Source organism: Lissotriton vulgaris, chromosome 5 (genome assembly GCF_964263255.1).
Source record: "Lissotriton vulgaris chromosome 5, aLisVul1.2, whole genome shotgun sequence".
NCBI classification, from domain to species: Eukaryota; Metazoa; Chordata; class Amphibia; order Caudata; family Salamandridae; genus Lissotriton; species Lissotriton vulgaris.
Genome location: NC_141693.1, coordinates 1,058,677,275 through 1,058,703,150, shown reverse-complemented (window position 1 = coordinate 1,058,703,150; position 25,876 = coordinate 1,058,677,275). Strand labels below are relative to the sequence as shown.

Below are 25,876 nucleotides of genomic sequence, written 5' to 3'. Positions count from 1 at the left end.
AAGGAAAGAAATCGAATAAACCCATGATTTAAACCAATAGCCTTCCATCATCAGTATAAGCACTACCGAAGAATGCAGTTTTCGAAGATTCCAGCTGTTCTAGTTGAAAAGGTGATAAACGCGGTAACTTGCAATGAGACATGAAAAAGTGGTTAATGTTCAGAAAAAAAATCGCTGAAGCAGTAATTTGAAATGATCATCCGGAAACACAGATATGTGATATCCAGGACAGCTCCAGATAATACTATGAAAGATTAAAGACCCATCAAAATGAAATCCTTGCATGCAACGTTATAAAAAGTGTATTGCACAACACTGGCATCGAGGCGGTCTTAGTGGTTTGCAACTGTAGGATGCAACCTATCACACGACAATATTGCAGAACACATGGAGTTTAAGAGGGCATACATAGGAATTCCGAAGTAAATGGTTTAGAATCATAAATTACCTTTGCCTGACTGTTTAATGAAGCTTTGGGCCTTCTGGCGAGGTAGAAACGCTTTATTTCCTCCAACTCCAATGTCTATCAGGTAGCCATGATCCTCAACACTGGACACGCATCCCGAGAGTAGCTGGAAAATTAAACATAAGGGATTTAATTGCCTCTAGCACTACAAACATTCTAGGAACAGGTGCAGTGTGTACCACTCAATAACTTTGAGTGTTTTAGAGTTTCCAGGACACAGACAGGCTGATAAAGTCTACAAAGCATATATTATGAGCAAACAGCTAAACTAAGTCTAGTCATTTAAGTCTTTATCAGGTTACCGCTCTGAACTGTCTCCTCGGGTCTTTTTCTTGGCTTTGAGGGCAGAGTAGGACATCACTGATCATTAACTATACACATACAAGCCACTATATATGTTGCACTTAAAGGCAAACAGTATCAACCCATAGCAGATATTATTTTTCACTCATAGCTCACAGGGGAGACAGCCTTTAAACCAGGATACTGCTGGACCTTAGGACCCTGAAAGAATATAGCTTAAGTTTGCATGCACATCTACATTTGTACTTCTATGGAAATACAGAGAAGATAATAAACCCACGTTCATATATGAGGGCTACAGAATACTAACACTAACTGCAAAGTAAACAAGTAACCGTGCTTTATCTCCCACTGCAATCAATCTCACACTCTTTTCCCACAGTGGATAAGTGTATTCCAAAGGTATGATGCCCTCCCAGTGGCCTCTGCTTCAGAAAGGGGGCAGCAAAAGCAACCTCAAGACTCATTTCAGCCTCGATGTGAGAGCATAAACACAACATAAGTGAGCCACATAAGACAAGGTTTGCTTGGTGGGAATACCGAGAGACATGCCGGAAGGAGAGTAAAAGGAATAGTGGAACTAAAACACAAAAACAGTGACACTAACAGTCACAGGTAAGCCCAAGAAAAAGAGTTCATTTCATACCATGCCTGGCACCAAGGTTCCAGGACTGAGTGCTTTGTTGACATCTTTGGGGTTCAGAGAAAGTTTTATGCTATGGAACCCTCCTTTGGTCGTCTCCAAACTGTGAACTGAACATCTGACCAACATGCCAGGAGTGAAGAGCTCCGATAATGGTGCCAGATCCTGAGGAAACAAAAATGATAGACATGACAAAGATAAGTAATGCAGCACTCACTGCTTAGTCACCCTTCAGTGCAAAAGATGGTATGCAGCCATTTCAAATACATACCATTTTTGTTGAAATTTAGTTTCACCAACTCACAAATATATTAAGAGTGCGACTACTCTATGCGGCAACATTACGCTTGGACATCACTGTCGCACCCCTCTCCTTTCTCTCGCCTACCTTGAGCAATGTCCCCACTCAGGGTTCTACAGTTTAGTTATCAACCTTGATGACTCAATGGCTACTATCAAATATGGAACATTGCATGCTGCTTTTTGCTGTATCCACCGAAGACAGGAACCATTTACGTCTCCTCAGGTGCTATTCCTAAAACAATTCTATGGCAGGACCGGAGACTTCGGATTATGCTTATTCTCTCTTCTCTAGTTTATTCCTTAAACTTCATAGCAGCCAAAAGAACATTTTGAAACAAAAACAACTCCTCCCATGAAACAGAGAGGTTCCATATAATAGTCCTTACACTGTGTCCAGTAACAACATATAGTCCTTCCACTATGCCAACTTCCCCTCTTTCTTTGTAGCTTCGCAGCCAGTTAAGTGAACTTTTCCTTGATTATCCTCTTGAGGTTAATTGTTTGACCTTATTGTGTTATTTAACATGGTTTGTCTCTCCCTGGGGCGCGCTGTCAAAAGCTCCCTCCAAGGGGGTACTGGAAATTGTTTTGTTACTACGAGCATTTCTTTTCAGATTCAAGACCGCGGGAACGTGTCACCGTTCCTCACGCAGCTGCACCCCTGAGGTTGCTAGATGGACTGTTCAGTCTTGCTGCTCCCACGGCGTGTCTCTTCAAAACGAAGAGACCTTGTTGTGGCAGTTGGCGCTGACGGAGCCTTGTCCACCGCTGTTGCCATGAATGCCCGTTTATCGTGTCTGTATTACGCATTGATGGTATTGGTGAACCCCCCGGCAGGGGTCCGTATTGCGGTGGCTGTCGTGTTGACGCCTGTGGGCGTATTAAGTTGCACATTATTACTTACTTTCTTGGTGCAGAGTGTACATATTAAGTGGCGGTTTTAACTGTTTTTGGCGCACAGCGGAGCCCGGTCAGGTTTTCCTGAAGGCTGAGACTATATTTTTATATACTCTCTGTCAGCGGGGTGGTGCAAGCCCTATTGCAGTCCTTGGGTCTGCCCAAAATTACTGTTCTGGAATTCCCAGATGCCTCATTTTACCCTCTAAGCGTAAATCCGCTTTGAATCTCCCAAACCCTTTTGGTGAGGCAAAACCTTTCTGTCAGATTGCATAGTGTGCACGTCTGTTCTACGGGTACCAGGATAATGGAGGCACAAGAGTTTGTTTATGAGGAGGAAGAGTCCCAATCTTATTTACAGTGGGACGATGATTTTTTTGAGGCAGTTGATTCTTCTATCTATTGGGTAGTCCATGAGGTGATCGATCCCATGGAGCAGCACCTGAAAGAAAGAATTGTCCAGGAGTGTGCGCGGTTGGCGCACACATACACAGGTTCTCCTACTCCCCCCTCGCCCCCACCAGGCAAAGAGGCTCCTCCGCCTAAGAAAAAGCACGCAGATGGGTCGAAAAGGACACTTTTGCGTGTTTGAAGAATGCTTTTCTGGCGCAAGGGTCTCCCCCCTCCCCTCCTCCCACTCCCTTGTGTCCCCAGAGCCCCCCAGGACTCCTGACCCAGTGTCTCTGTAGCGGGAATTCAGTTCTCCTACAGAACTGTGCATAGAGATTTGGAACCTCAGTGAATTAGGATGGCCCAAAACTCACCTCAGTACCCAAAATCCCCTTACCGAGCTAGCTACAGTGTCTCATTGGTCAGAACAAACTCCCAATGTTTAGACAAACCAGAACATGAACTTAGAATACCTCAGGTATCGTGGAACACGAACACTCTTTCGCTATATAATCATTTTAAACCAGAACGTGGAGTAAATGAGGACACGTGCATATTTATTTACTAATGCAGGGTTCTCAAACGCAGTATCTTATATAATACAAGCAAACATATTATAAGAAACAAAGTTATCAGCATAGTTACTAGTCCATAAAAAGCGAACGGTGACAGCATACTAAAATGCTGAAATGAATAGGAATTAATAACACCTATTTCTCACCCTCCCTATTTAGCATAGTATATTATATCTATGAAGGTCTCTTGCGTTTTAGCAGGGCGGGCCCATACCTCAGAATCTCAGTGGCAGAGGATCACATCATCTTCCACCAGCTCTCTGCATGCGAAGCACCATCAAGTGTGTTACGTGTGTTTTCAGCAAAGCAATATAAAACCAGCTTAAAGCCAGATTTTGGCAGCAGCTGCATTTGTGTTATGTCTAGGAAGGTGCGAAGATCAGGCCTCACAACAACACTGTCTAGTTATCCTTGGAGGCTTCAGCACTCACTGTGCATACAGTGTACCAAGCAAAACTAATATCAGAGTAATAACATATTATTCTCAAGTAAATCACAACGCTCTTCTAGGTTGAAAGCTACAATAACAATTATGTGTCGTGTGCAAAATGAAGCAAAAGGAAAAATGGCGTTTAAACATTTAATAAGCTCATGCTAACTTAACACAGTATATAGAAAAAGAAGTAGCTATACGACATCTCCAGAACCCGATGTAGAGCCCCGGTGACTCGGAGGACGGCGCAGGGCCTTCACGGCAGGGCCTTCGTTACTTCTCCCTCGACCGTCTGGCATGTTGGACCTGGATGAAATTGTACACCTTCGGTCTGCTGCTTGGACTCCTGGGGAGAAGGTGGCAAAGTTTGTTGTGGGTCGGCTCCGCAAGCCTCATGAGAAGTAGGCCAAGTTCCGCCTCAGAGCAGAGTGCCCGAGGCCCACCTTGGAGGGCAAGGTAGCTTTTACTCCAGAACTTGATTCTAAGATGGCCACTTTTTGGCTAAATAAATGAAGGACCTACGCAAAGGCATCGACAGATCGTGGCGTTCTTGTCAAGATAAGCTTCTTGACGCCATTGGCCCTATGACAAAGATTTTAGATACGGCCAAGGAGGCCATGGTGTCTGGATACGTTATTTCCCCAGAGGTGCCTTTACACAGGGCGCTAGCTCTGCGCTGTCAATGGAGTGGCGCCGCTCTTTGTTGATAAAGCTCGACCCAAAGCTCGGGGACTTGGTCTCCTCGGAGGCGGGCGCAGTTGCCCAAGGAGGCCTTTTTGGAGATCCTCTTGTCAAGGAGCTCTGTAAATTTGTAGCAACCTTTACCTCGCTGGATAAGGCGCAATTAAATATTAAGCGAGTGTTTAACCAGCAGGTTTTCTAAGGGGCTGGCAGAGGCAGGGGCCACTCGTCTGGCTGTGGCTTCCAGCAGAATCCTCCCAAAGGACAAGGCTCTGGGCACGGTCAGTACAATACCAGCGCCAAATACATCAACTTCAACCCCACCCGGGGTCAGCGTTCCAGGGGCCGAGGAGGCTTCAAGAATAACTCCTGAGGTGGAAATTCAACCGGTAAATGTTATACCGTCTTCTTCGGTCCACATTGGGGTCGGTTGGTAGACTTCCTGGATCCTTGGCGGGCCATAATCTTGGACGCCTTTGTTCTTCAAAACGTGCAAGGTTTCCATAACGAGTTTTGCAACTAGCCTCAGCAAGAGATCCATCCTTGTCTATTTGCTTCACGGCCCGCGACGCAGACCTGATCGACGAGGAGGTCTCTGCGCTTCTGCCCAAAGGGCCATTGGCCGGTCAGTTCTGTATCGCAACCGTTTCCTGATCAACAAATTTCTAGTGGACAAGCCAGACTGTGGGCGTTGTCCAGTCATCAAGCTTCGGGATTTCAATGGGTGGGTAGAATATCGCCACTTCAAAATGGAGGGGATACATATCCTTCATGTGCTACCATCGGATTGGATAGTTCGCCTAGATTTGAAGGACGCTTATCTGATGGTCCCAATACATCCTCCCCATCTGCAGTTCTGCTGGACTCTTTCCTCTGCACCGTGGTGCTTTACCAAGGTGCTCCATCCGGCGGTGGAATTTCTCCGGGGACAGGGAATTCAAATGATTGTTTACTTAGCCGACATTCTCCTCATGGCTTAGTGTCCCAGGGACTTAATCTCCCAGCTTCACCAGACAGTGAACCTTTTACAGGGATTTGGTTTTGTCATCAACGAGCCAAAATCGGTCCTCATTCCCTCTCAGAAGGTGGTTTTTCTGGGCTTCGTGGTGTGGATTCAGTCCAGGCCTCTTTGAGCCTTCCGTCCCAGAAGATGGCCAAAATCCGCCACAAGTTACGTTAGACTATGGCCAGGTCGCACACGTCCCACCGGTAGATTGCCCAGCTGGTGGGGCTCCTGTCCTCCTCCATCTAGGCAATCTTCCCGGGTCCCCTGCATTATCGGGCGTGGCAGTGTCTAAAGGCATATCATTTGCATCAAGGGCATTAATATGCCCAGTCAGTCCCGCTTACTTCGAAAGCAAGGGAGAAAATAGCGTTGTGGCTGAGTCACATGGATGCATATAACGGGCGGTCAATTTTTGGTTCCGTTCCAGGCCCCATCATAGAGTCGGACACCAGCAGTTCGGGATGGGGCAATCGGTGTGGGGAATTCACCATCGGCGGAGTTTGGTCATTAGACGAGCAAGCCCTTTATATCAATTGCCTGGAGCTCCAGGCAGGGTCGTTCGATGTCCGCTGTTGGACCAAGGACAAAGTTCAATCTTGTGTGCTTCTCAAGATGGACAACATATCCGCAGTCTAGGATGTCAACCACTTGGGGGTTTCCGATCCAGAGCTTGTGAACCTGGCAAAGGATTTCTGGGATTTTTGCCTGTCCAATCAAGTCTCAGTGACAGCGGAGTACCTTCCAGGCCAGGCCAACCAAGTTGCAGATTGGCACTCGGGACACCTGCACGCTGCACGATTCCAGCCTCTGGAAGTTAGATCCGCAAGTCTTCCAATGGCTGGCGGATCTCTGGGGCTTTTTTGTGACAGACCACTTTATGTCGCGACTGGACCATCAAGTGCCACGCTTCTTCAGCTGGAGGCCGGATCCGCTGGCCGCAGCCACAGATGCTTTCCTCCAGGATTGGAGTCTGGAGAACGGTTATGCTTTCCCTCCGTTCTCGATTATCACAAGGACTGCGGCCGAGATCCGTCCGGCGGAGGTGTTGATGGTGACTCCGTTTTGGAGATCTTAAGTCTGGTTTCCAAGTTCAAGTTCAATATTTGTATAGCGCACTACTCACCCAGAGGGTCTCAAGGCGCTTGAGGGAGGGGGTACTTTACTTATCGAATATCCAAGTTTTTAGTTATTTTCTGAAGGAGAGGTGGTTCTGTGTAAGGCGGAGGTGGGTGGGGAGAGAATTCCAGGTTTTGGCCGCTAAGTAGGAGAAGGATCTTCCCCCCATGGAGGATCTATGGATGCGCGGAATTGCGGTGAGGGCTTGATTGGACGATCGTAGTTGACGGGTGGGGGTGTAAAAGGACAGGCACGTGTTGAGGCATTCGGGTCCTAGGTCGTAGAGGGCTTTGTGTGCGTGGGTGAGGAGACGGAACGTTATTCTCTTGTTGACGGGGAGCCAGTGGAGGTCTTTCAGGTGACCGGAAATGTGAGCTTGGAGGGGGATGTCGAGTATGAGTCTGGCTGAGGCGTTTTGGATGCGTTGGAGTTTTTTCTGTAGTTTGGCTGTGGTTCCTGCGTAAAGGGTGTTTCCGTAATCCAGTCGGCTTGTGACCAGTGCGTGGGTGACCGTCTTTCTTGTTTCGGTGGGCATCCAACGGAAGATTTTTTTGAGCATGCGTAGGATGTTGAAGCATGATGCGGAGACGGCGTTGACTTGTCTGGTCATCTAGAGGGAGGAGTCCAAGATGAAGCCCAGGTTACGTGCGTGGTCCGTAGGTATGGGTGCGGTTCCCAGGGCCGGTGGCCACCATGAGTCGTCCCAGGCAGAGGGGGATGAACCTAAGATGAGGACTTCCGTTTTGTCCGAGTTCAGTTTTAAACAGCTGTTCTTCATCCACTCGGCTACTTCTTTCATTCCTTCGTGTAAGTTGATTTTGGCGGTGTTTGGGTCTTTGGTGAGGGAGAGGATCAGCTGGGTGTCGTCTGCGTAGGAGATGATGTTGAGGTTGTGTTGGCGCGCGATGGATGCGAGGGGACTCATGTACACGTTGAAGAGGGTGGGACTGAGTGATGATCCTTGTGGTATGCCACAGATTACTTCGGTGGCCTCTGATCTAAAAGGGGGGAGGCGGACTCTCTGGGTTCTTCCGGCGAGGAACGAGATGATCCAGTCCAATGCTTTTCCTTGTATTCCGACGTTGTTGAGGCGTTGTATGAGGGTGTTGTGACAGACTGTGTCGAAGGCTGCGGAGAGGTCAAGTAGGATGAGGGCAACTGTTTCTCCGTTGTCCAGTAGTGTTTGAATGTCGTCTGTTGCTGCGATGAGGGTGGTTTCGGTGCTGTGTTTGGCTCAGAACTTTCCTGGGATTCTCCAATCTGACTCCCCCGGTTTCCTCATCTTCTTCTGAATCCGGATCGAGGTCCGCATCACCTCCCGGCTCAGGGTTCTCTGGAGTGGATGGTCTGGCGACTTTCATGCAACGCAGGACGCTCCCAGGCCTATCACAACCAGCTGAACACCTTTTGTCCAAGGTGTGGGGTGACAATATCACTAAAGGTTACCGGTCCACTTGGACAAGATGGCATCGTTGGCGTCTTCAGAGGCACTTGGATCCCGTGGCAGCAGAAGTTGTTCAAATTTTTAATTTCTTGGCTGATCTGGCTACAGAAGACTTGGCGTACCGTTCAATTAATGCCATGAGATCAGCGAATTCCACAGGCCATGCTCCGGTAGATGGAGCTCCCGTGGGGGGAACACCCTTTTGTTTGCAGACTGCTGTGAGGTATTCACCTCTCTTTGACCCCAGAACTGCGTTATTCTACTTTATGGGATGCCAATCTGGTCTTGAATTTGTTTCTTTCCTGGCAACCAAATTAGTATCTTTCATTGAAAGAACTCTGTCAAGCTGGCTCTGCTTTTGTGTTTGATCTCCTGTAGGAGAGTTTCGGAAGTCAGAGCCTTAGACCCTTCTGCAAGAGTTTTTTCCCCAGATGGGGTTACCTTCACGCTAGGGCGCCGCACCAAGTCACTCTCCCGCTCGGTCTCTTATCCGATGTTTCCAGACGCCCCCATTGTTGTGAGTTGTGGGTTGCCTCTAGGCGTATTAAGACTGGACTCAAAAGTTTCGTCCTCTGGGCGAACGTCAATTACTTATTGCCCTAAAGAAGCCTCAAAAGGCTGTCTCTTCACCTACTATAGCCAGGTGGGTGTGCTGGGTCATGCAAGAGGTAGGCATTGACACAAAGCAGTTTGGAGCAGACTCTGCACACGGGGCCATGGCCTTAAATGCTTTTTCTTTGGGGGCTCATCTGGAGGACTTGATGCGGGCAGCGGATTGATCTTCAGACTCTACCTTCAAGAGGTTTTATTTCAAACCATTAGTAGAAGTCGCTCACTTGGTAGTAAGTAAGCTTTAAACTAGCATAATCCGAAGACTCCGGTCCCGACATAGAATAGAAATTTGCCTAGCTACGCAACATTAAGTATCAATTCTATTAAGGACACAGAGGCGAGGATTATCTCACCCAGTGCACCTTCGGTGAAAACTCTCTCTGTATGGTGGCAAGTAAATTGTTCATGAGGTCTTCATGGTCGTTTGTTGCAGATAAGCTGTTTGATATCGGTACAGCGAGTTCTTATCTCGGTGCCTTACCTTGTTTTATTTTTGCTAGGAAATGATGGTTCGAAACAGGACCAGTGATGATGATCTTGGCGTACTTTGCACGAAGAAAGAGGAGGATTTGGCATAATGGAAGAACTCTTTGGTGTTACTGGACACTGTGAAAGGGCTATTAATATATGGAACCTCCCTATGGTTCATGGGAGGTGTTTTTTGTTTCAAAATATTCTCTTTTGGCTGCTATGAAGTTTGTTAATGAATAAAGCGAAGAGAGAATAAGTATAATCCTCACCTACATGTCCTTAATAGAATTGAAACTTACCGTTACGTAGCTTGGCAAATTTCTATTCTATCTCGTCTCCTTCTCACATGACTCCACTTTCACCACTCTGGCAACGGGCAAAGACCGGGGTTTCATTTTAACAGTGAGTGAGGTGCTACACCTTTATGATCTGAAGTGTCACCACAGCTATCAACATTTTAATTTGCACAAAACCTGTCCTACCTCACCTTCTACTTTGTCAACAACATATTTATGAGCATTCCACAGAAAACAACCTCCACTGTTTCCTCCCTCACATTCCCATGCAACCTCGATAAAGTTCTTACGTTTCCTAACAGTACTTGGCATAATATATTCCTACATCTGTCTGATATCCATCCATCTATATTTCTCACGGTTTGAGGTGTAACATAGGCCCCTACTTTCAAATCATAATACTCAAATCCATCTCTATCCTCATTTACTCTAGATTTAGGTCTTTCTTCATCCTGGCACTTCTCTATAAAACATAACCCCCTACCACCTAATTTGCATAGTGAGCAGCCAACTTTTTACACAGCAAATGTTTATTAGTACCACAAGTTGCCCAAAGTTAATGTCCGTTGCTTACAGCCAACCTAGACTTTCTGGCTTTCATTTTTACGTAGTAGAATGGAAAGGGCCTCACACAGTATATGCTAATATATACAGACGTTTACACAAATACCAATAATGCAGGCACATTTTAGATTGACTGATATTGGAAAGAAACTGTGCAGCTCATCAATGAAGACAGAAGGAGTCGGTTACAATGACAGTTTGTGTTGAGTCTAGTAATTGCTACACAAAGAGGGGTTTGACAAGAACACTATCAGCAAAGCGTTCATGATCATATTTCAGGTAATTAAATAACACAAAGCACAAACGAAAATCCACAACTCAGTTAATTTGATGTGAGCTTTTGATTTAATGCTTTTAAACACAAAAGAGCTGCAATGGAATGTATGCATTGTTGTATTCACCTTATTGTCCTCAAAAGTCAGTACTGGAACTATTCACCTGAATGCAGGCTGCTCAGCGCAGCAGGCACAATAACCCACCGACTATGCGACCAGCTTTTGAAAGGAACAGACCTACAATCACAAATTATCTAAGAATAGTTCATGAATAACAGGAGAATATAAGCAGAGGTGTGTTACAACTATGGTTGTGGCTGCTTTGCTTGCAATACAAGGTTATAACTTTTGATTTGGGGGAAGAGTATCTTCAAGACAATCGATCAATCATCTTAGAGTCAGTAAGACTAAGGGTGTTTCCATGAGACACAGGTATTTGCGTTGGATATGCAACGTACAGTCTGGCCAAAATGATTACTATTCTTGTCAACACTAAGGGGACTAAAATGCAAAGAAATACAGGTTTGTACCGAGTTAAAAGTGATGAAGGGAGACTTCACACCTCTATACCACATTGGCAGCAGAAAAGTCCAATTTGGAAACCTAGCACAGAGAAGGACAGGCATGTGGCTGCTGTTCCTCCTATACTTTTGGCACTGTATCTTTAATCATTGTTTCCAGTAACTGATGAAACTAGGAGGAGAGTACAATAAAGATGTTTTCAAGGCTTAAGCGCAGTGTACAATGTCTTTGACTAGATCAACAGCGATCTAGTCAAATCTTTGGAGAGGAAGTAAGTAAGAAAGTATTTGTCATTGTTCAAGCATGGGTAAATGTGGACTTATGCGACATTGCACTTCCACAATTGATAAATTGATAAAACATGTCACAGCACTGTTATAAAATTGTGCTTAGCATAGGATTTTGAATAACTTTAGCACATGTAGCCACTATTAAAATTGCATTATGCCTCACTAAATGCAAACCGATTAATAATTTTTTTGTCTTTTGATATGGAATTCATGTAACTGATTATTTATCATATTTACTTATATAGGGAGTTCTGCAATATCCATCTATACCCACAACTTAAAGTATGACAAACTAAGTCATGCGATTTTAACACTGGAGAAACACAGACCTACTATAGATTTTATTTGTGGAAAAATAAACACAGAATATTAATCATAGGGAACACATTAGGAATATCCCACTCCAATTCACCAGTAATGCACTCTACAAACAGGACGCCAAGTACCAACACAATCCGAATTCTTAAAATGCATAATATTTTGTGCAACTACATAAATCATCTTGTGATTTCTCACTCACAGCTCTGGCTTTTGACAACAGGTTTTAAGCAACCATTCACTGCTTAGCTGCTTTGGCAAGCTTGAGGTCATGTCTCTGCTATATTTGCCCTTACTAAATAAATACATGCAAATATTACAAGCTTAGGGATACCAATCAATGGTGCACCTCGTAGCTGTTTGCCTTCTCTTCTGTTCTATTTAGTGATGTGTGTTTTACCTTGGACTAGTACAGCAACAGCACCTTTGTTGACAAAGTAGAACCGAATGAATCAAAAATAAAGGCAGCCTGCAACCTGTCCAAATAAATGCAAGGAATATAGAGTAACAAGCATTTGCAATGCAATAGGTCTCATATTATTGAAAGTCTGAGCTATTGGCATTGCATTATTCTTTAAAAGCCAACAGGTCAATCTTTATCATACCTCCGGGATATCATGACGTTCTTCAGCAGGCCAGTGGCCTGTAGAAAAGGCCCTAAATGTTCCCCCTCCAGATAATGACATGGATGGGCGTTGCATTTGCAGTGACAGGAGGGTGGGTGTTTGTGTGAGAGAGGAGTTAAGAGATGGCCAAAGCTGGCCAACCAAAAGAACTAATTGGTGATGTCTGCTGGAAGGGAACCAAGCACTAAAAGGCGAGACAGATGCACAATATTAACCAACCAGAGAAAAAGAATTTTAAAAGGTAAGCCAAACAACAGCGGTGGGTGTGCCCAAAGTCCCCGATAGCCCATACCAAATACAGCATACTTCAAAGAGCAACGCATGCGCTGCCTAGGCTCGACCTAAACAAATTCTCCTGTCTTCCTAGAATAGAACCCAATATCTTCAATCTACAGACCAAATAATGTTAACCGAAAAACAATAACATTTTAGAACATGAACTTTGTGGCGCTAAGCACACCATTCAACATTTTATTAACTGCAAAAGTGAAGCGGTTCATTTATAAAATATACTTTTTCGATGCAGACACACTTAATGAATGACACAGACAATCCTCCTAAATCAAGTAATAAGAAGAAATGCATGGTTGAAATTAAATGAGGTATGGTTTGTTTCAATAGCAAAAATATTGTATATTTACCCAATCATATTTCAATGTGTAAAGTTGAGAGAAATTTAAATTGATATACCACTCATATACCCTGCACGGCATGCAGTGATGGAGTATATCAGATATCATGTAAGAGGTGGGAGTGATTTGCAGAGAACAGTCTGAAGTGGAGAAGTGTGACTCACTGGTTAGAGGAGGCAGACCTGGAAGCAGAGGTCAGCCCGGGACCAGGGTTCAATTCCCAGCTCGGCGGGGTCTTGAGTCCTAAAATGTCCATGGACTCGACAATTCTCGCTCCGGTGCCTACTCGATTCACGGGTTCACACTCTGCGACTCTGGGCAATAGCTTGCTTAATCTCCACAACGGCCCCTCGCGGCGGGATGCCTGGCTTTCACCTTGCGGATACCCTGCTGGGATTATCTCACAGGGCAATACCAGGACGCGTTCCCTAAGCAAGCGCTTAGAAACCGCTTGGTGATTTGCGCTATATAAATTCCTGGCATTTACATTTACATTTACATTTACAAGTACTGTGAGAAAGTGGCTCTATATATACTGGACAATAAGGCAGTACAGTGTGTATAGAGTCCACAAACCCCAAAGGTAGAACAGAGGTTAAAGTCAGAAATGACCTTATTCTCCAAAGTGGTAGCTTGGTCGAGCAGTAAGGCAGTACCAGAGGACAGTGTAAAGCATTTGTTGTACACACTCAGTCAAAAAAATGTTTCACACACTCAAGAAATTAACTCCAGGCCAATTGTTCTTATATCCTCATGTATCGTTGTTTTATTCTTAGAACCAACAGTTATAAAAATATACTTTTCGTGATAAGAGTACTCTCATGTAAATACTTTGCAGAGGAGCAATAGGTTTGTACACACAATAATTACAGGATAGCCAATAAACAATACCGTTCTGAAATACACTTTAGCATTGAGCTCAATGGGTTTTTCATAGGAAAGTACAGTTGATTACTTTATGGATTACTTTGGTAGTTCCAAGACTAGACCTTAGATTCAGTCCTGGGGTCTAAGCTGAAACCAGATTAGCAAAAACGTTTTAGTTACTGTGATGAATTTTCCTGAATATAAAGCAGTTTTAAAAGTTCACACTTAAAAACTTTTCAAGGTGATTCTGACAATGTTATCCAATGGGAGGAAATTCAGGTTACAGGTAAAGTACGATCAAGTTACTTTTGTAACCCAACACTAGTCTCCTAGGGCAAGCACTGGGGGCTTAACTCAAAATAGGTAGGTAATTGAGTTTCAGTATTTCATACGATTTTTAAAGAATAATTGCAGTTTTCAAAAATAGACAGAAGAAATTTCATAGAAAAGCAGTCAATGGATTCCTATGGAGAAAATACTGGTTACTAGTAAACCCGCTAGAGATTACTTTTGCGGTTCAGTACTGGGCTGGAAGGTACAGTACTGGCTTCTCCCCAGATCACAGGTGAGTATTTTCGAATTAGGATTTTGGCTGATTTTATAGGAATATTTTCAGTTTTCAAAACTTCACACAGAGAAAATTTTCGAGTCAAAAATGGGTCAATGTTATCCAATGGCAGGTAAGTGAATTACCGGTTTCCAGGTGAGTACTTGATTGGTAAAGTTAGGGTTCTGGGCGTAGACTCAGGGGTCCCCCAGGGTCAGGTGAGTACAGTTATTTCAGTCCCAGCGGCACAGGGGCGGCCGGGTGTAGAGGTAGGGAGGCCCAATGTTATCCAATGAGGGAAAGGGGGCCTTCGGTTGGTGGCTGCTGGCTTGCAGACCACGCGGCTCTGGGAGCTGGGCTCCTGGTGACTTGCTCTGGGCAAGGGGGGGGAAGTAGGATAGGGCAAAGAGGTCACAGCCAGCGGCACTCGGGCGGCTGGGTGCAGGGTGCTTTTGAGCCCTCGGGCGCTCAATGTTATCCAATGAGGATCTTGAAAAGGAACAAAGGCTGCAAGCTCAGGGGCGGTGACTCTCCAGGGGCGACCAGCACTTCGAGAGGTAAGTTGGGATCTTGGAGCACAGGTAGGTACCCTAAAGGGAGGCACAGCGGGCCGCAGGCACCGGGTGCAGGGGTGCCTTTTTGGGGTCGGAAAAGCTTACCCTTGGCTGGTCGCGGTTGGGGTGGCCCTTGGTTCTGAGTCTGCACGCGTCGGCTGGATCGTCGAGGAGGGTCTTTGGGAACTGGACTTCGGGTCCCAGTCGCCGGGGGTGGGCGTCCTCGTGGTCTTGGTTCAGGTTGGCCCGGCCCGGGCTCGGCTGGTGCAGTGTGGGCTGGTCCTGAGCTTCCTGGTGAGCACCAGGTGGGTTGTTGCAGCAGAGCCTCTGCTGATGGGAGTCCCAATCTTCGAGAGTATCAAGGCAGGCAGGTCCTCTGGGTGTCCCAAGGTTGCTGTCCGCGGAGGTCACCGGGATTAGGCAGGAGCAGGTTCCAGGATCAACAGGCCGGTAGGGCTGGGGCTAAGTCAGATGTTGTTGTCCTGTTATTAGCAGCTGCGCGGCGGGTCTTCTTATTGATCTTCTTTCTTCTTTTGATATAGGGATCTGAGGAAGGAAGGTTCAGGGAGCCCCTAAATACAAAATTTAGGGGCGTTACAGGTAGGGCAAGGGCAGGGACCAATGGGTCCCTGTCCTGGGGTGAGTACACCCTCTAGCCTGCTCCTCTCCTGTGGGAGGGGGGCTGGAGCCCAGCTGGGATTGGGCAGGACTCCCAATCTACAAGATGGCCGGAGCCCGGGGTCGTGCTTCACCTCGCCTCCTCCACCTGAGGGGTAGAGTTAGCACAGGTTGGCACACCCCCTTTCCTGACGTAGTTTTTCCCGCCAGTCTTCCCGCCAGATTGGGGGTAGGACTGGTGGGGGGCTGCTTGCTGGGTACAGCAAATGGTCTGGAGAAGCTCTCAGAGGTGGTATGCCTTTGAAGCTTCCCCCTATCCATCCTGGGGGAGGAGGCATAGCACTTCGCCCAGAATGTGCTTTGTTGCAGACCCAGCAACATGTCTGCTGTGTTGCAGCCTCTGCAGCCACTCAACCCAGACGTGGATTGTAGGTTCGGGTTTTGGAGGACATCTCTGAGATGCCCTCTCGTGCATGTTACATTAAATCCCACACTGGCATCAGTGTGGGTTTAATGTGCTGAGAAGTTTGGTATCAAACTTCTCAGTCTTCAGTGTAGCCATTATGGTGCTGTGGAGTTCCTAATGACAACCCCCCAGCACCATATACTCTTAAATGGCATCACTGCACTTACAGTGCCCAGGAATGGTACTGTAGGGGCACAGGGCTCATGCACCTGTACACTCACCTCTGGCATAGGGCACCCAGCTAGAGGGGTGACTGAGGTATGCCAGGGCAGTGGGTTCTGTGGGCATGGCACACAGGGATGAGTGCCATGTCGACTCTTGTTTTAGTTCTGTACTTAGGCACTCAGCCTGCAGAGGCAGGGTGTGGGTACTAGGGTACAGGGCCCCTGAGGGTGGCACAATCAGTGCTGCAGCCCTCGGGGTCTTCTCTGGTCACCGTGCCCTGGGTACCTAGAGTACCATTTACTAGATGCTGACAGGGGGCCAGAGATGCCAATTGGGTATTTTGTTTCAGCATAGTTTTTAGGGAAGGAACACAGGCCCTGGGTACCTGATTGGCAAGGACCCAGGGCACACTCAGTCAAAGCACATCAGCAGTTCAGAAAAAAAGTGGGGGGCATACCAAGGCAAGAAAGATGGTACTTTCTCACAAGTACCTACACCTAACAAGATCTGGATAAGACTCTCCATTCAAAGCATAATTATGTCATGCCTACATTCCCTACCAGTGAATATGCTGGTGTACAGCATTACTTAAACCACATTTTCAGGCATTGGAGACCTCTTGGGTTCATTTCCAGGCTGCAAAGTGGTGACTTTTCAGATTTAAAGTAGAGTAGGAGTTGTCAATTAATTAATCAATCAATCATTGGATTTGTAAAGCACACTAGTTACCCGTGGGAGGGGGTGCTGCTACTGCTCGAAGAAACCAGGTCTTGAGGAGCTTCCTGAAGGTGAGCAAATCCTGGATCCGCCGCAGATGGGTGGGGAGGGTGTTCCAGGTCTTGGCGGAGAGGAAGGAGAAGGATCTGCTGCCAGAGGTTGTTCGTTGGATGCGCGGGACGGCGGAGAGGCTGGCGGAGCAGAGTTGGCGTGCTGGGGTGTGGAAGTTGAGTCTGTTGTTCAGGTAGGCTGGTCCGGTGTTGTGGAGTGGTTTGTGTGCGTGGGTGAGGAGCTTGAAGGTGATCCTCTTGTTGATGGGGAGCCAGTGCAGGTCTCTTAGGTGAGAGGTGATGAGGCTGCGTCGAGGGATGTTGAGGATCATGCGGGCGGAGGCGTTCTGGATGCGTTGCAGCCGGTGTAGGTGTTTGGTCGGGATTCCTGCGTAGAGTGCGTTGCCGTAGTCCAGCCTGCTAGGGACGAGGGCTTGGGTAACCATTCTTCTGGTTTCGGTCGGGATCCACTTGTAGATCCTGCGAAGCATGCGGAGGGTGTTGTAGCAGGAGGAGGAGGAGACAGCGTTGACCTGCTTCGACATGGAGAGGGAGGAGTCGAGGATGAATCTTAGGTTGCATGTGTGGTCTGTGGGTGTCAGTGCTGTTCCCAGTGTGGTCGGCCACCAGGAGTCGTCCCAGGCAGAGGGGGTGGGGCCGAGGATGAGGACTTCCTCTAGTCCAAGTTCAGTTTCAGGCGGCTGCTCCTCATCCACTCGGTGACGGCCTTCATTCCCTCGCGGAGGTTGGTTTTGGCGGTGTGCGGGTCCTTGGTGAGGGAGAGGATGAGCTGGGTGTCGTCGGCGTAGAAGATGATGTTCAGGTCGGGCTTCGGATCATAAGGGTGGGAGGCGGACTCTCTGGGTTCTGCCGGAGAGGAAGGACGTGGTCCAGTCAAGGGCCTACTTCTGGATTCCGGCTTCTTGGAGGCGTGATCTTAGTGTGCGGTGGCAGACCGTGTCGAAGGCGGCTGACAGGTCCAGGAGGATGAGGGCTGAAGTTTCGCCGTTGTCTAGTTGGCTCCGGATGTCGTCTGTGGCGGCGATGAGGGCTGTCTCGGTGCTGTGGTTTCGTCTGCATCTGAACTGGGATGGGTCTAGGATGTTGTTGTCCTAAAGGTGGCGGTCAGCTGTATGTTGGTGATTTTCTCTATGACCTTCGCCGGGAAAGGTAGCAGGGAGATAGGCCGGAAGTTCTTGAGGTCCTTCGGGTCCGCCTTGGGCTTCTTGAGGAGGGCGTTGATTTCGGCGAGCTTCCAGCTTTCTGGGAATGTCGCTGTGTCGAAGGAGATGTTGATGACCTTCCGTAGTTGGGGTGCGATTGGTTGCGTCTGCTTTGTTGAAAACATGGTGCGGGCAGGGGTCAGACGGAGATCCTGAGTGGATGGAGTTCATGACCTTGCGCATTTCGACGTCGTTGACGTGGGACCAGGAGGTCAGCTGGTTGGTGCAGGTGGCGTTCGGGGTGGGGTCTGTCGTGGTTGGAGCGTACGGGGTGTTGAAGCTGTTGCGGATGACGGCGATCTTGCAATGGAAGAAGGTGGCCAGTGAGTCGCACAGATCTTGCGAGGGTGGGATGTCATTGGTGTTGGCGCTGTAGAGTTCCTTCACTATGTTGAAAAGCTCTTTGTTGTTGTGTGCGTTGCTGTCCAGGCAGGCTTTGAAGGAAGATCTCTTGGCTGTTCTGATGAGGTGATGATGTCTGCGGATGGCGTCCTTGTGGGCTGCGTGGCTGTCTGGTGTGCGATCGTGGAGCCATTTCTTCTCCAGCTTCCGGCATGTACGTTTGGCGGTCTGGAGTTCTTCAGTGAACTAGGCGGCTTTCCTGCTGGGGTGTTGGAAGGAGGATTTCTTGAGCGGGGCGAGAGTGTTGGCGCAGTCGTCGATCCACTGTCTGAGATTACGGGTGGCGGCGTCTGGGTCGGTGGGGTCGGTGGGTGGGTTCTGGGCGAGGGTGGAGGTCAGCCGGTCCTCTGTGACTTTGCTCCAGCAGCGGTGAGGCAGCTGGTGGGTGCGGTGGTGCATGGTTGGTTTCTTGAAGGTGAAGTGGATGCAGCGGTGGTCGGTCCAGTGGAGTTCGGTGGTGTTGAAGGCGACGTGGGTGCTTGTGGAATAGACGGGGTGGAGCGTGTGGCCGGCGGCGTGGGTGGGTTCGGTGACGAGTTGTCGGAGGCCGAGGTTGGCGAGGTTGTCGATCAGGGTGGCGGAGTTTGGGTCGTCGTTGTTCTCGAGGTGGAAGTTCAGGTCCCCAAGAAGGATGTAGTCCATGGAGGTGAGTGCGTGGGTGCTGGCGAGGTCAGCAATGGAGTCGCTAAACAGGGCCTGGGGTATGGGGGGTCTGTAGACGAGTGTTCCTCTGAGGGTGGTGTTGGGATCAGTGTGGATCCGGAAGTCGTCTGCGATGGTCTAGACCAGGAGGGTGGACTTGTGGAAGATGGCTATTCCTCCTCCGATTCCGTTGGTGCGGTCTCTGCGGGAGATCTTGTAGCAGGAGATCTTGTAGGCTACGGAGACGTCCAGTGCCGAGGAGTCATCTCACCAGGTCTCGGTCAGGAAGGCAACGTCTGGGGCGGAGGAGTCGAGCAGGTCCCAGAGCTCGACGGTGTGTTTGCGAGCGGAGCGAGTGTTGAGGAGGATGCATCGAAGGTGGTTGGGTCCGGTCATTGGGGCCTTGTGGTTCTGTTGCAGGTGAAGTTGCAGGTGTGGCAGGAGAAGGGCCCGTAGGTGCGTTTCGGGCGACCTGAAAGTAGATGTGGTCTCGACCGATGTTGAGAGCTTGAAGGGTGTTGGCGTCGTATCTGAGTTTGGCGTGGTGGAGTGCGCGGGGTCCAGGTCCGCGTTGGGCGCGGTCCAGGCGTGGACTTCAGCACGCAGTCGGAGCGCCCGCTGCGCGTCCATGCAGCGGCCGCCATTTAAGAAGTGGAGGGAGGGAGGAGCAGCTAAGAGGCGGAAGCAGGGCGGCGAGGGGGCGTGGCCTCAGGGGCAGCGGCGAAAGGAATAGTGGGAAAAACAGAGCAAGGGGGGTGGGGGGCGAGCGGAGTGCAACAGGGGCAAGAAAACAGGCACACAAAGAATGCAAGTATAGAACCAGAAAGGAAGCAAGCGCAGTAAAGGCACACAGAAAATGCAGAATACAGAGCAAGAAGGAGGTAAAGCAGAGCACAGGCCTGACCCAGGTCACGGTGGTGATCGGGCAGGCAGCGGCCGCAAACTCGCACACTGGAACAGGAGCGGCACTGGGCTGGTGGAGCTGTCCGGCAGCAGGGGGGTGACCTGACCTGCAAGCAGGGTCAGAGGTCACTTCACTAGAAAGTAGCTGTACTTGGACATCCTGTGCAACCTTGTTTCTGCTCAAATAAGCGGACTGCATTGTACCACATCTGTGTAGAAGCAAGTTGCACACTTATCAGCGATACAATTAAATCTCTAAGTAGATGCTTACATTATGTTGATAGATCCGTCCAGCAACGAATGGATGTTCATTTTTAGCAGTCCTCATAGGCTCCAAGTTTTCATGAAATAACTGATTCTAACATAGGTTATTTCTAAATATTTGAACAGGTATTTCCTGTCTCTGCTGCAGACCGCATACAAAATATATGAATAGCATGGTGCAGCTAGACACCAACTTTCACTTAAATAGTGCTCTGTCTCAGTAACATCAACAGGCTACAAGCATTTCGCAATATGCCCTACCACAGAGAGCTCCTCCGTCTCCACTTGCTTGCTTAGAAGTTTTGTGTAAGCTTCAGAGATGTTGGTGACCTGCACAAATCCAGTAAGCCCATGTGGCAGACTGACAATCAGCTCAAAATCTTTGGCCTCCTTCACACAGCCGAGCAGTAACAGCCCTGTGCTTATGCTCTGAAAAAAGGAAAGGAAAATCAGAAAATCATTATCTGTGCACGAAAACTGTAAAGAACAGACAAAGTTGTTGCAATTATCTTCACTTTTTTGCAGACATTATGAAATGGTTTATTGCTAAACTGTTAGTCTGATCCAACCAGTCGATCATGAGCATCAGTAGCTCCCGAACACTTTTAGAGTAGCTTGGAGTTCATTTTTAAATAAGCGCAGGGTCACAATATCCTTTTAAAGTTAAGGGAAGGCTGTGTTTATTTTACATTATTATAAGCAAGCTGCAGATAGGGCTGGGGCACAGAGGTGAAGAAGGGGAGCATTAAGGTATTTAACTCAAACAAAATTCCTTGTCAACTCAATATTGTAGCGTGAGAACAAAATGAAGTTTCTGAATGCTTTTAAATGGTAGAAAATGTAAATTATAGGTTAACGTAATGATTAAGTTAACTCTTCATTTTAATTATCTCTCATTTCAAAGTGTTGTGTCACGCTGTACCCACTGTATAACTGAAAAATACAGTAAATGTTCCATACTTCGAATACTATTGCAGAACACTTTTCTTCAATTACAAAACATTCCTATTTAAAAAAACAAAAAACCTAAATGGTTCTATGTTTGCGTTTTACATATAACAGTGCCCCTTATGGCAAAAGGTATATCCTGTAACACAAGTACATATGACACAGGCTCTCAGTCACCCAAACACAAATATCCCATTCATACTCACACATCTTCATACATCCCAAGGCAGCCCTGTCACAGTGCCCATAATCAAAGTATTTCGTTTTCAGTAGCTTACAATTCTTTTCACTGATCAGAAGCAGCTCTCACTACAGGAAAAGTTGGAGAGCCGTAGATTACCTAGTTAGCACTCCCCTCCCTACATACCTGGCTGAGGGACCTTGGGTACTACAGTTACTCACTGTGTCCAAATTTATAGAGCGCATAGAGGGATACCATTCCACATTCAAAGAGAAAATTTATTTCTTGCATGCACAAGTGCAACAAATAATAAATATTCTGCCTTCCACCTGTATTTGAAAGCAAGTTCTAAAAGGTAGCGTTTTTCATGAAGGGGCCCAAAGTCTATTCTTTGGATATTTTTCCCAAGAAACCACAATTGCCTGCAACAACATGAACTCAATATTTTTCCTCCTTAATAAAACACTTTGCTAATTATATTTAGAAACCATTTAAATAGAACACAACGACTTCTTGTGCCACTTTTACTCGAAAAAGAGTTTTTCCACTGTTCGGAGTTAATCTTTTTTCCTTTAAGCAATGCTACATGCTTATGGCTGGTCTACAGAACAGACTCATGAAAGAAAGAACATGTACATACAACACCAGGTATTTGCAATTGTTACATGACCCTGTAAAATAAACAAAGACTAATCCTGCCAGGTTGATGTTTACAAAAACAAATTGAGCATTTCCAGTCTAGCTGTCTTGCACTTTATCCCAGTACCCTTTTTACAAACTTGACATTGAAACCAGGAGCCAAGAGGACCACGCACTTTAAATTTAAGAATCTCAATGCATGTTTCACGTTTGGAGATGGAAGATTCATTTCCTTCAGTCTTCGGCTTTTTTGATTTCAGCTGATCTGATTTATCAGTCTCTCCTTTGCCCCTCTTTCGTTTCGCAGTTGCTTCTTCGTTGTGGGTCTGAAAATAAATACAAAAGGTAAGAGGCGAGCAGGGATTCTGGTCTGTGGGAAGATAAACAACTTTATTAAAACAAATGTAGGATAGTGATGCACATTTGGCAGCTACAGTAAAATACATCACAATTATCAATATGTCACATTAGTATGAAACAGCACTGCGAACAAACAAACACAAACAAGTGGTATTGGCTTAGTCAATGTTTGTTAGTCATGTTGTACAGAAGTGTAGCCGCTGTACAGCATGGTTGAAGTTGAAAATAAAAAAGGTGAAATGACACGACCAGCGGTGTCGGTTTTTTGTTTTTTTATTGCTAGCGGGAGGGAGGGTAGGACGTAAAGCAACATGAAGGGAAGCGGAGGCAACATGGAGGGTAGGTATGGGGAAAAAGCACCATGGAACTGCTACTGGTATGAGTGTCAGAGCTTTGTTTTGCTATGGTGGGTGGTGGCAGCACAGGAACAGAGGAAGGGAGGACAGTTGGGAGGGGCAACAAGAGGAAGGGGAGGAAAAGTTGCTATGAAGTGGCCAGAGGACAATGGGAGCGACGGTGGGGGCCAAGGCGACACGGACAAGGGTTGGGAGGGAGGGGGACATTGAAACACGGACAAAGGGTAGGAGGGCGGGGAACATTGCAACACGGACAAGAGGTGGGAGGGCGGTCGATATTGTAACACGGACAAGGGGTGGGAGGGCGGGGGACATTCCAACACGGACAAGGGGTGGGAGGGCGGGGGACATTCCAACACCGACAAGGGGTGGGAGGGCGGGGGACATTCCAACACCGGAGGGCGGGGGACATTCCAACACGGACAAGGGGTGGGAGGGCGGGGGACATTCCAACACCGACAAGGGGTGGGAGGGCGGGGGACATTCCAACACCGACAAGGGGTGGGAGGGCGGGGGACATTGCAACACCGACAAGGGGTGGGAGGGCGGGGGACATTGCAACACAGACAAGGGGTGGGAGGGCGGGGGACATTGCAACACAGACAAGGGGTGGGAGGGCGGGGGACATTGCAACACAGACAAGGGGTGGGAGGGCGGGGGACATTGCAACACAGACAAGGGGTGGGAGGGCGGGGGACATTGCAACAAAGACAAGGGGTGGGAGGGCGGGGAACATTGCAACACAGACAAGGGGTGGGAGGGTGGGGGACATTGCAACAAAGACAAGGGGTGGGAGGGCGGGGGACATTGCAACACAGACAAGGGGTGGGAGGGCGGGGGACATTGCAACACAGACAAGGGGTGGGAGGGCGGGGGACATTGCAACACAGACAAGGGGTGGGAGGGCGGGTACAAGGTGTGGGAGGGCGGGGGAAAAGGTGTGGGAGGGCGGGGGAAAAGGTGTGGGAGGGCGGGGGAAAAGGTGTGGGAGGGCAGGGGAAAAGGTGTGGGAGGGCGGGGGAAAAGGTGTGGGAGGGCGGGGGAAAAGGTGTGGGAGGGCGGGGGAAAAGGTGTGGGAGGGCGGGGGAATAGGGGTGGGAGGGTGGGGGAAAAGCGGTGGGGGGGTGGGAGGGTGGGGGAAAAGCGGTGGGAGGGCGGGTACAAGGTGTGGGAGGGCGGGGGAATAGGGGTGGGAGGGTGTGGGAAAAGCGGTGGGAGGGTGTGGGAAAAGCGGTGGGAGGGTGGGGGAAAAGCGGTGGGAGGGCGGGTGGCAATATGTGGGAGGGCGGGGGACAAGGCATCACAGACCTGGAGAGGGAGGGTGGGGACAAGGCATCACGGACCTGGAGAGGGAGGGTGGGGACAAGGCATCACGGACCTGGAGAGGGAGGGTGAGGACAAGGCATCACAGACCTGGGGAGGGAAAGTGGGGACAAGGCATCACGGACCTGGGGAGGGAGGGTGGGGTCAAGGCATCACGGACCTGGGGAGGGAGGGTGGGGTCAAGGCATCACGGACCTGGGGAGGGAGGGTGGGGTCAAGGCATCACGGACCTGGGGAGGGAGGGTGGGGTCAAGGCATCACGGACCTGGGGAGGGAGGGTGGGGTCAAGGCATCACGGACCTGGGGAGGGAGGGTGGGGTCAAGGCATCACGGACCTGGGGAGGGAGGGTGGGGACAAGGCATCACAGACCTGGGGAGGGAGGGCAGGGGCAAGGCGTCGAGGACCCACTACAAGGCATTGAGGAAGGGCTGGCAAGGCCTGGCGGACCTGGGGAGGGAGGGCGGGACAAGGCATGGCGGACCTGAAGAGGTAGGGCAGGGACAAGGTATGGCGGACCTGGGAAGGGAGGGCGGGGACAAGGTATGGCGGACCTGGGGAGGGAGGGCGGGGACAAGGCATGGCGGACCTGAGGAGGGAGGGCGGGGACAAGGCATGGCGGACCTGGGGAGGGAGGGCGGACCTACAAGGCATGGCGGACCTGGGGTGGGAGGGCGGGGACAAGGCAGGGCGGACCTGGGGTGGGAGGGTGGGGACAAGGCAGGGCGGACCTGGGGTGGGAGGGTGGGGACAAGGCAGGCGGACCTGGGGTGGGAGGGTGGGGACAAGGCAGGGCGGACCTGGGGAAAGAATGTTGGGGACAAAGCAGGGCGGACCTGGGGAGGGAATGTGGGGACAAGGCATGGCGGACCTGGGAGGGAGGGTGGATCACAAGGTATGGCCGACCTAGAGAGGGAGGGTGAGGACAAGGCATTGCGGACCTGGGGAGGGAGGATGGGGACAAGCCATTGCGGACCTGGGGAGGGAGGGTGGGGACAAGGCATTGCGGACCTGGGGAGGGAGGGTGGGGACAAGGCATTGCAGACCTGGGGAGGGAGGGTGGGGACAAGGCATTGCGGACCTGGGGAGGGAGGGTGGGGACAAGGCATTGCGGACCTGGGGAGGGAGGGTGGGGACAAGGCATTGCGGACCTGGGGAGGGAGGGTGGGGACAAGGCATTGCGGACCTGGGGAGGGAGGGTGGGGACAAGGCATTGCGGACCTGGGGAGGGAGGGTGGGGACAAGGCATTGCGGACCAGGGGAGGGAGGGTGGGGACAAGGCATCGCGGACCTAGGGAGGGAGGGTGGGGACAAGGCATCGCGGGCCTAGGGAGGGAGGGTGGGGACAAGGCATCGCGGGCCTAGGGAGGGAGGGTGGGGACAAGGCATCGCGGACCTAGGGAGGGAGGGTGGGGACAAGGCATCGCGGACCTAGGGAGGGAAGGTGGGGACAAGGCATCGCCGACCTGGGGAGGGAGGGTGGGAACAAGGCATCGCCGACCTGGGGAGGGAGGGTGGGGGCAAGGCATCGCCGACCTGGGGAGGGAGGGTGGGGACAAGGCATTGCCGACCTGGGGAGGGAGGGTGGGGACAAGGCATCGCCGACCTAGGGAGGGAGGGTGGGGACAAGGCATCGCCGACCTAGGGAGGGAGGGTGGGGACAAGGCATCGCCGACCTGGGGAGGGAGAGTGGGGACAAGGCATCACCGACCTGGGGAGGGAGGGTCGGGACAAGGCATCGCCGACCTGGGGAGGGAGAGTGGGTACAAGGCATCACCGACCTGGGGAGG

General features: G+C 49.5%; 1 protein-coding gene across 4 annotated transcripts in view; it reads right to left on the bottom strand.

Annotated features, from left to right (window-relative positions):
* The window catches only part of PDCD11 (programmed cell death 11), a 640,465-nt gene that overhangs the window by 568,295 nt on the left and 46,294 nt on the right, over positions 1 to 25,876 (bottom strand). For all 4 annotated transcript variants that reach the window (XM_086922722.1, XM_086922723.1, XM_086922724.1 and 1 more), the window contains exons 3-6: positions 22,226 to 22,375; positions 20,543 to 20,710; positions 1,416 to 1,577; positions 449 to 572 (exon numbers count right to left, since the gene is read on the bottom strand). In XM_086922722.1, coding sequence (XP_086778848.1) covers positions 449 to 572; positions 1,416 to 1,577; positions 20,543 to 20,710; positions 22,226 to 22,375 — 604 coding nt within the window. The remainder of the gene's footprint in view (positions 1 to 448; positions 573 to 1,415; positions 1,578 to 20,542; positions 20,711 to 22,225; positions 22,376 to 25,876) is intronic.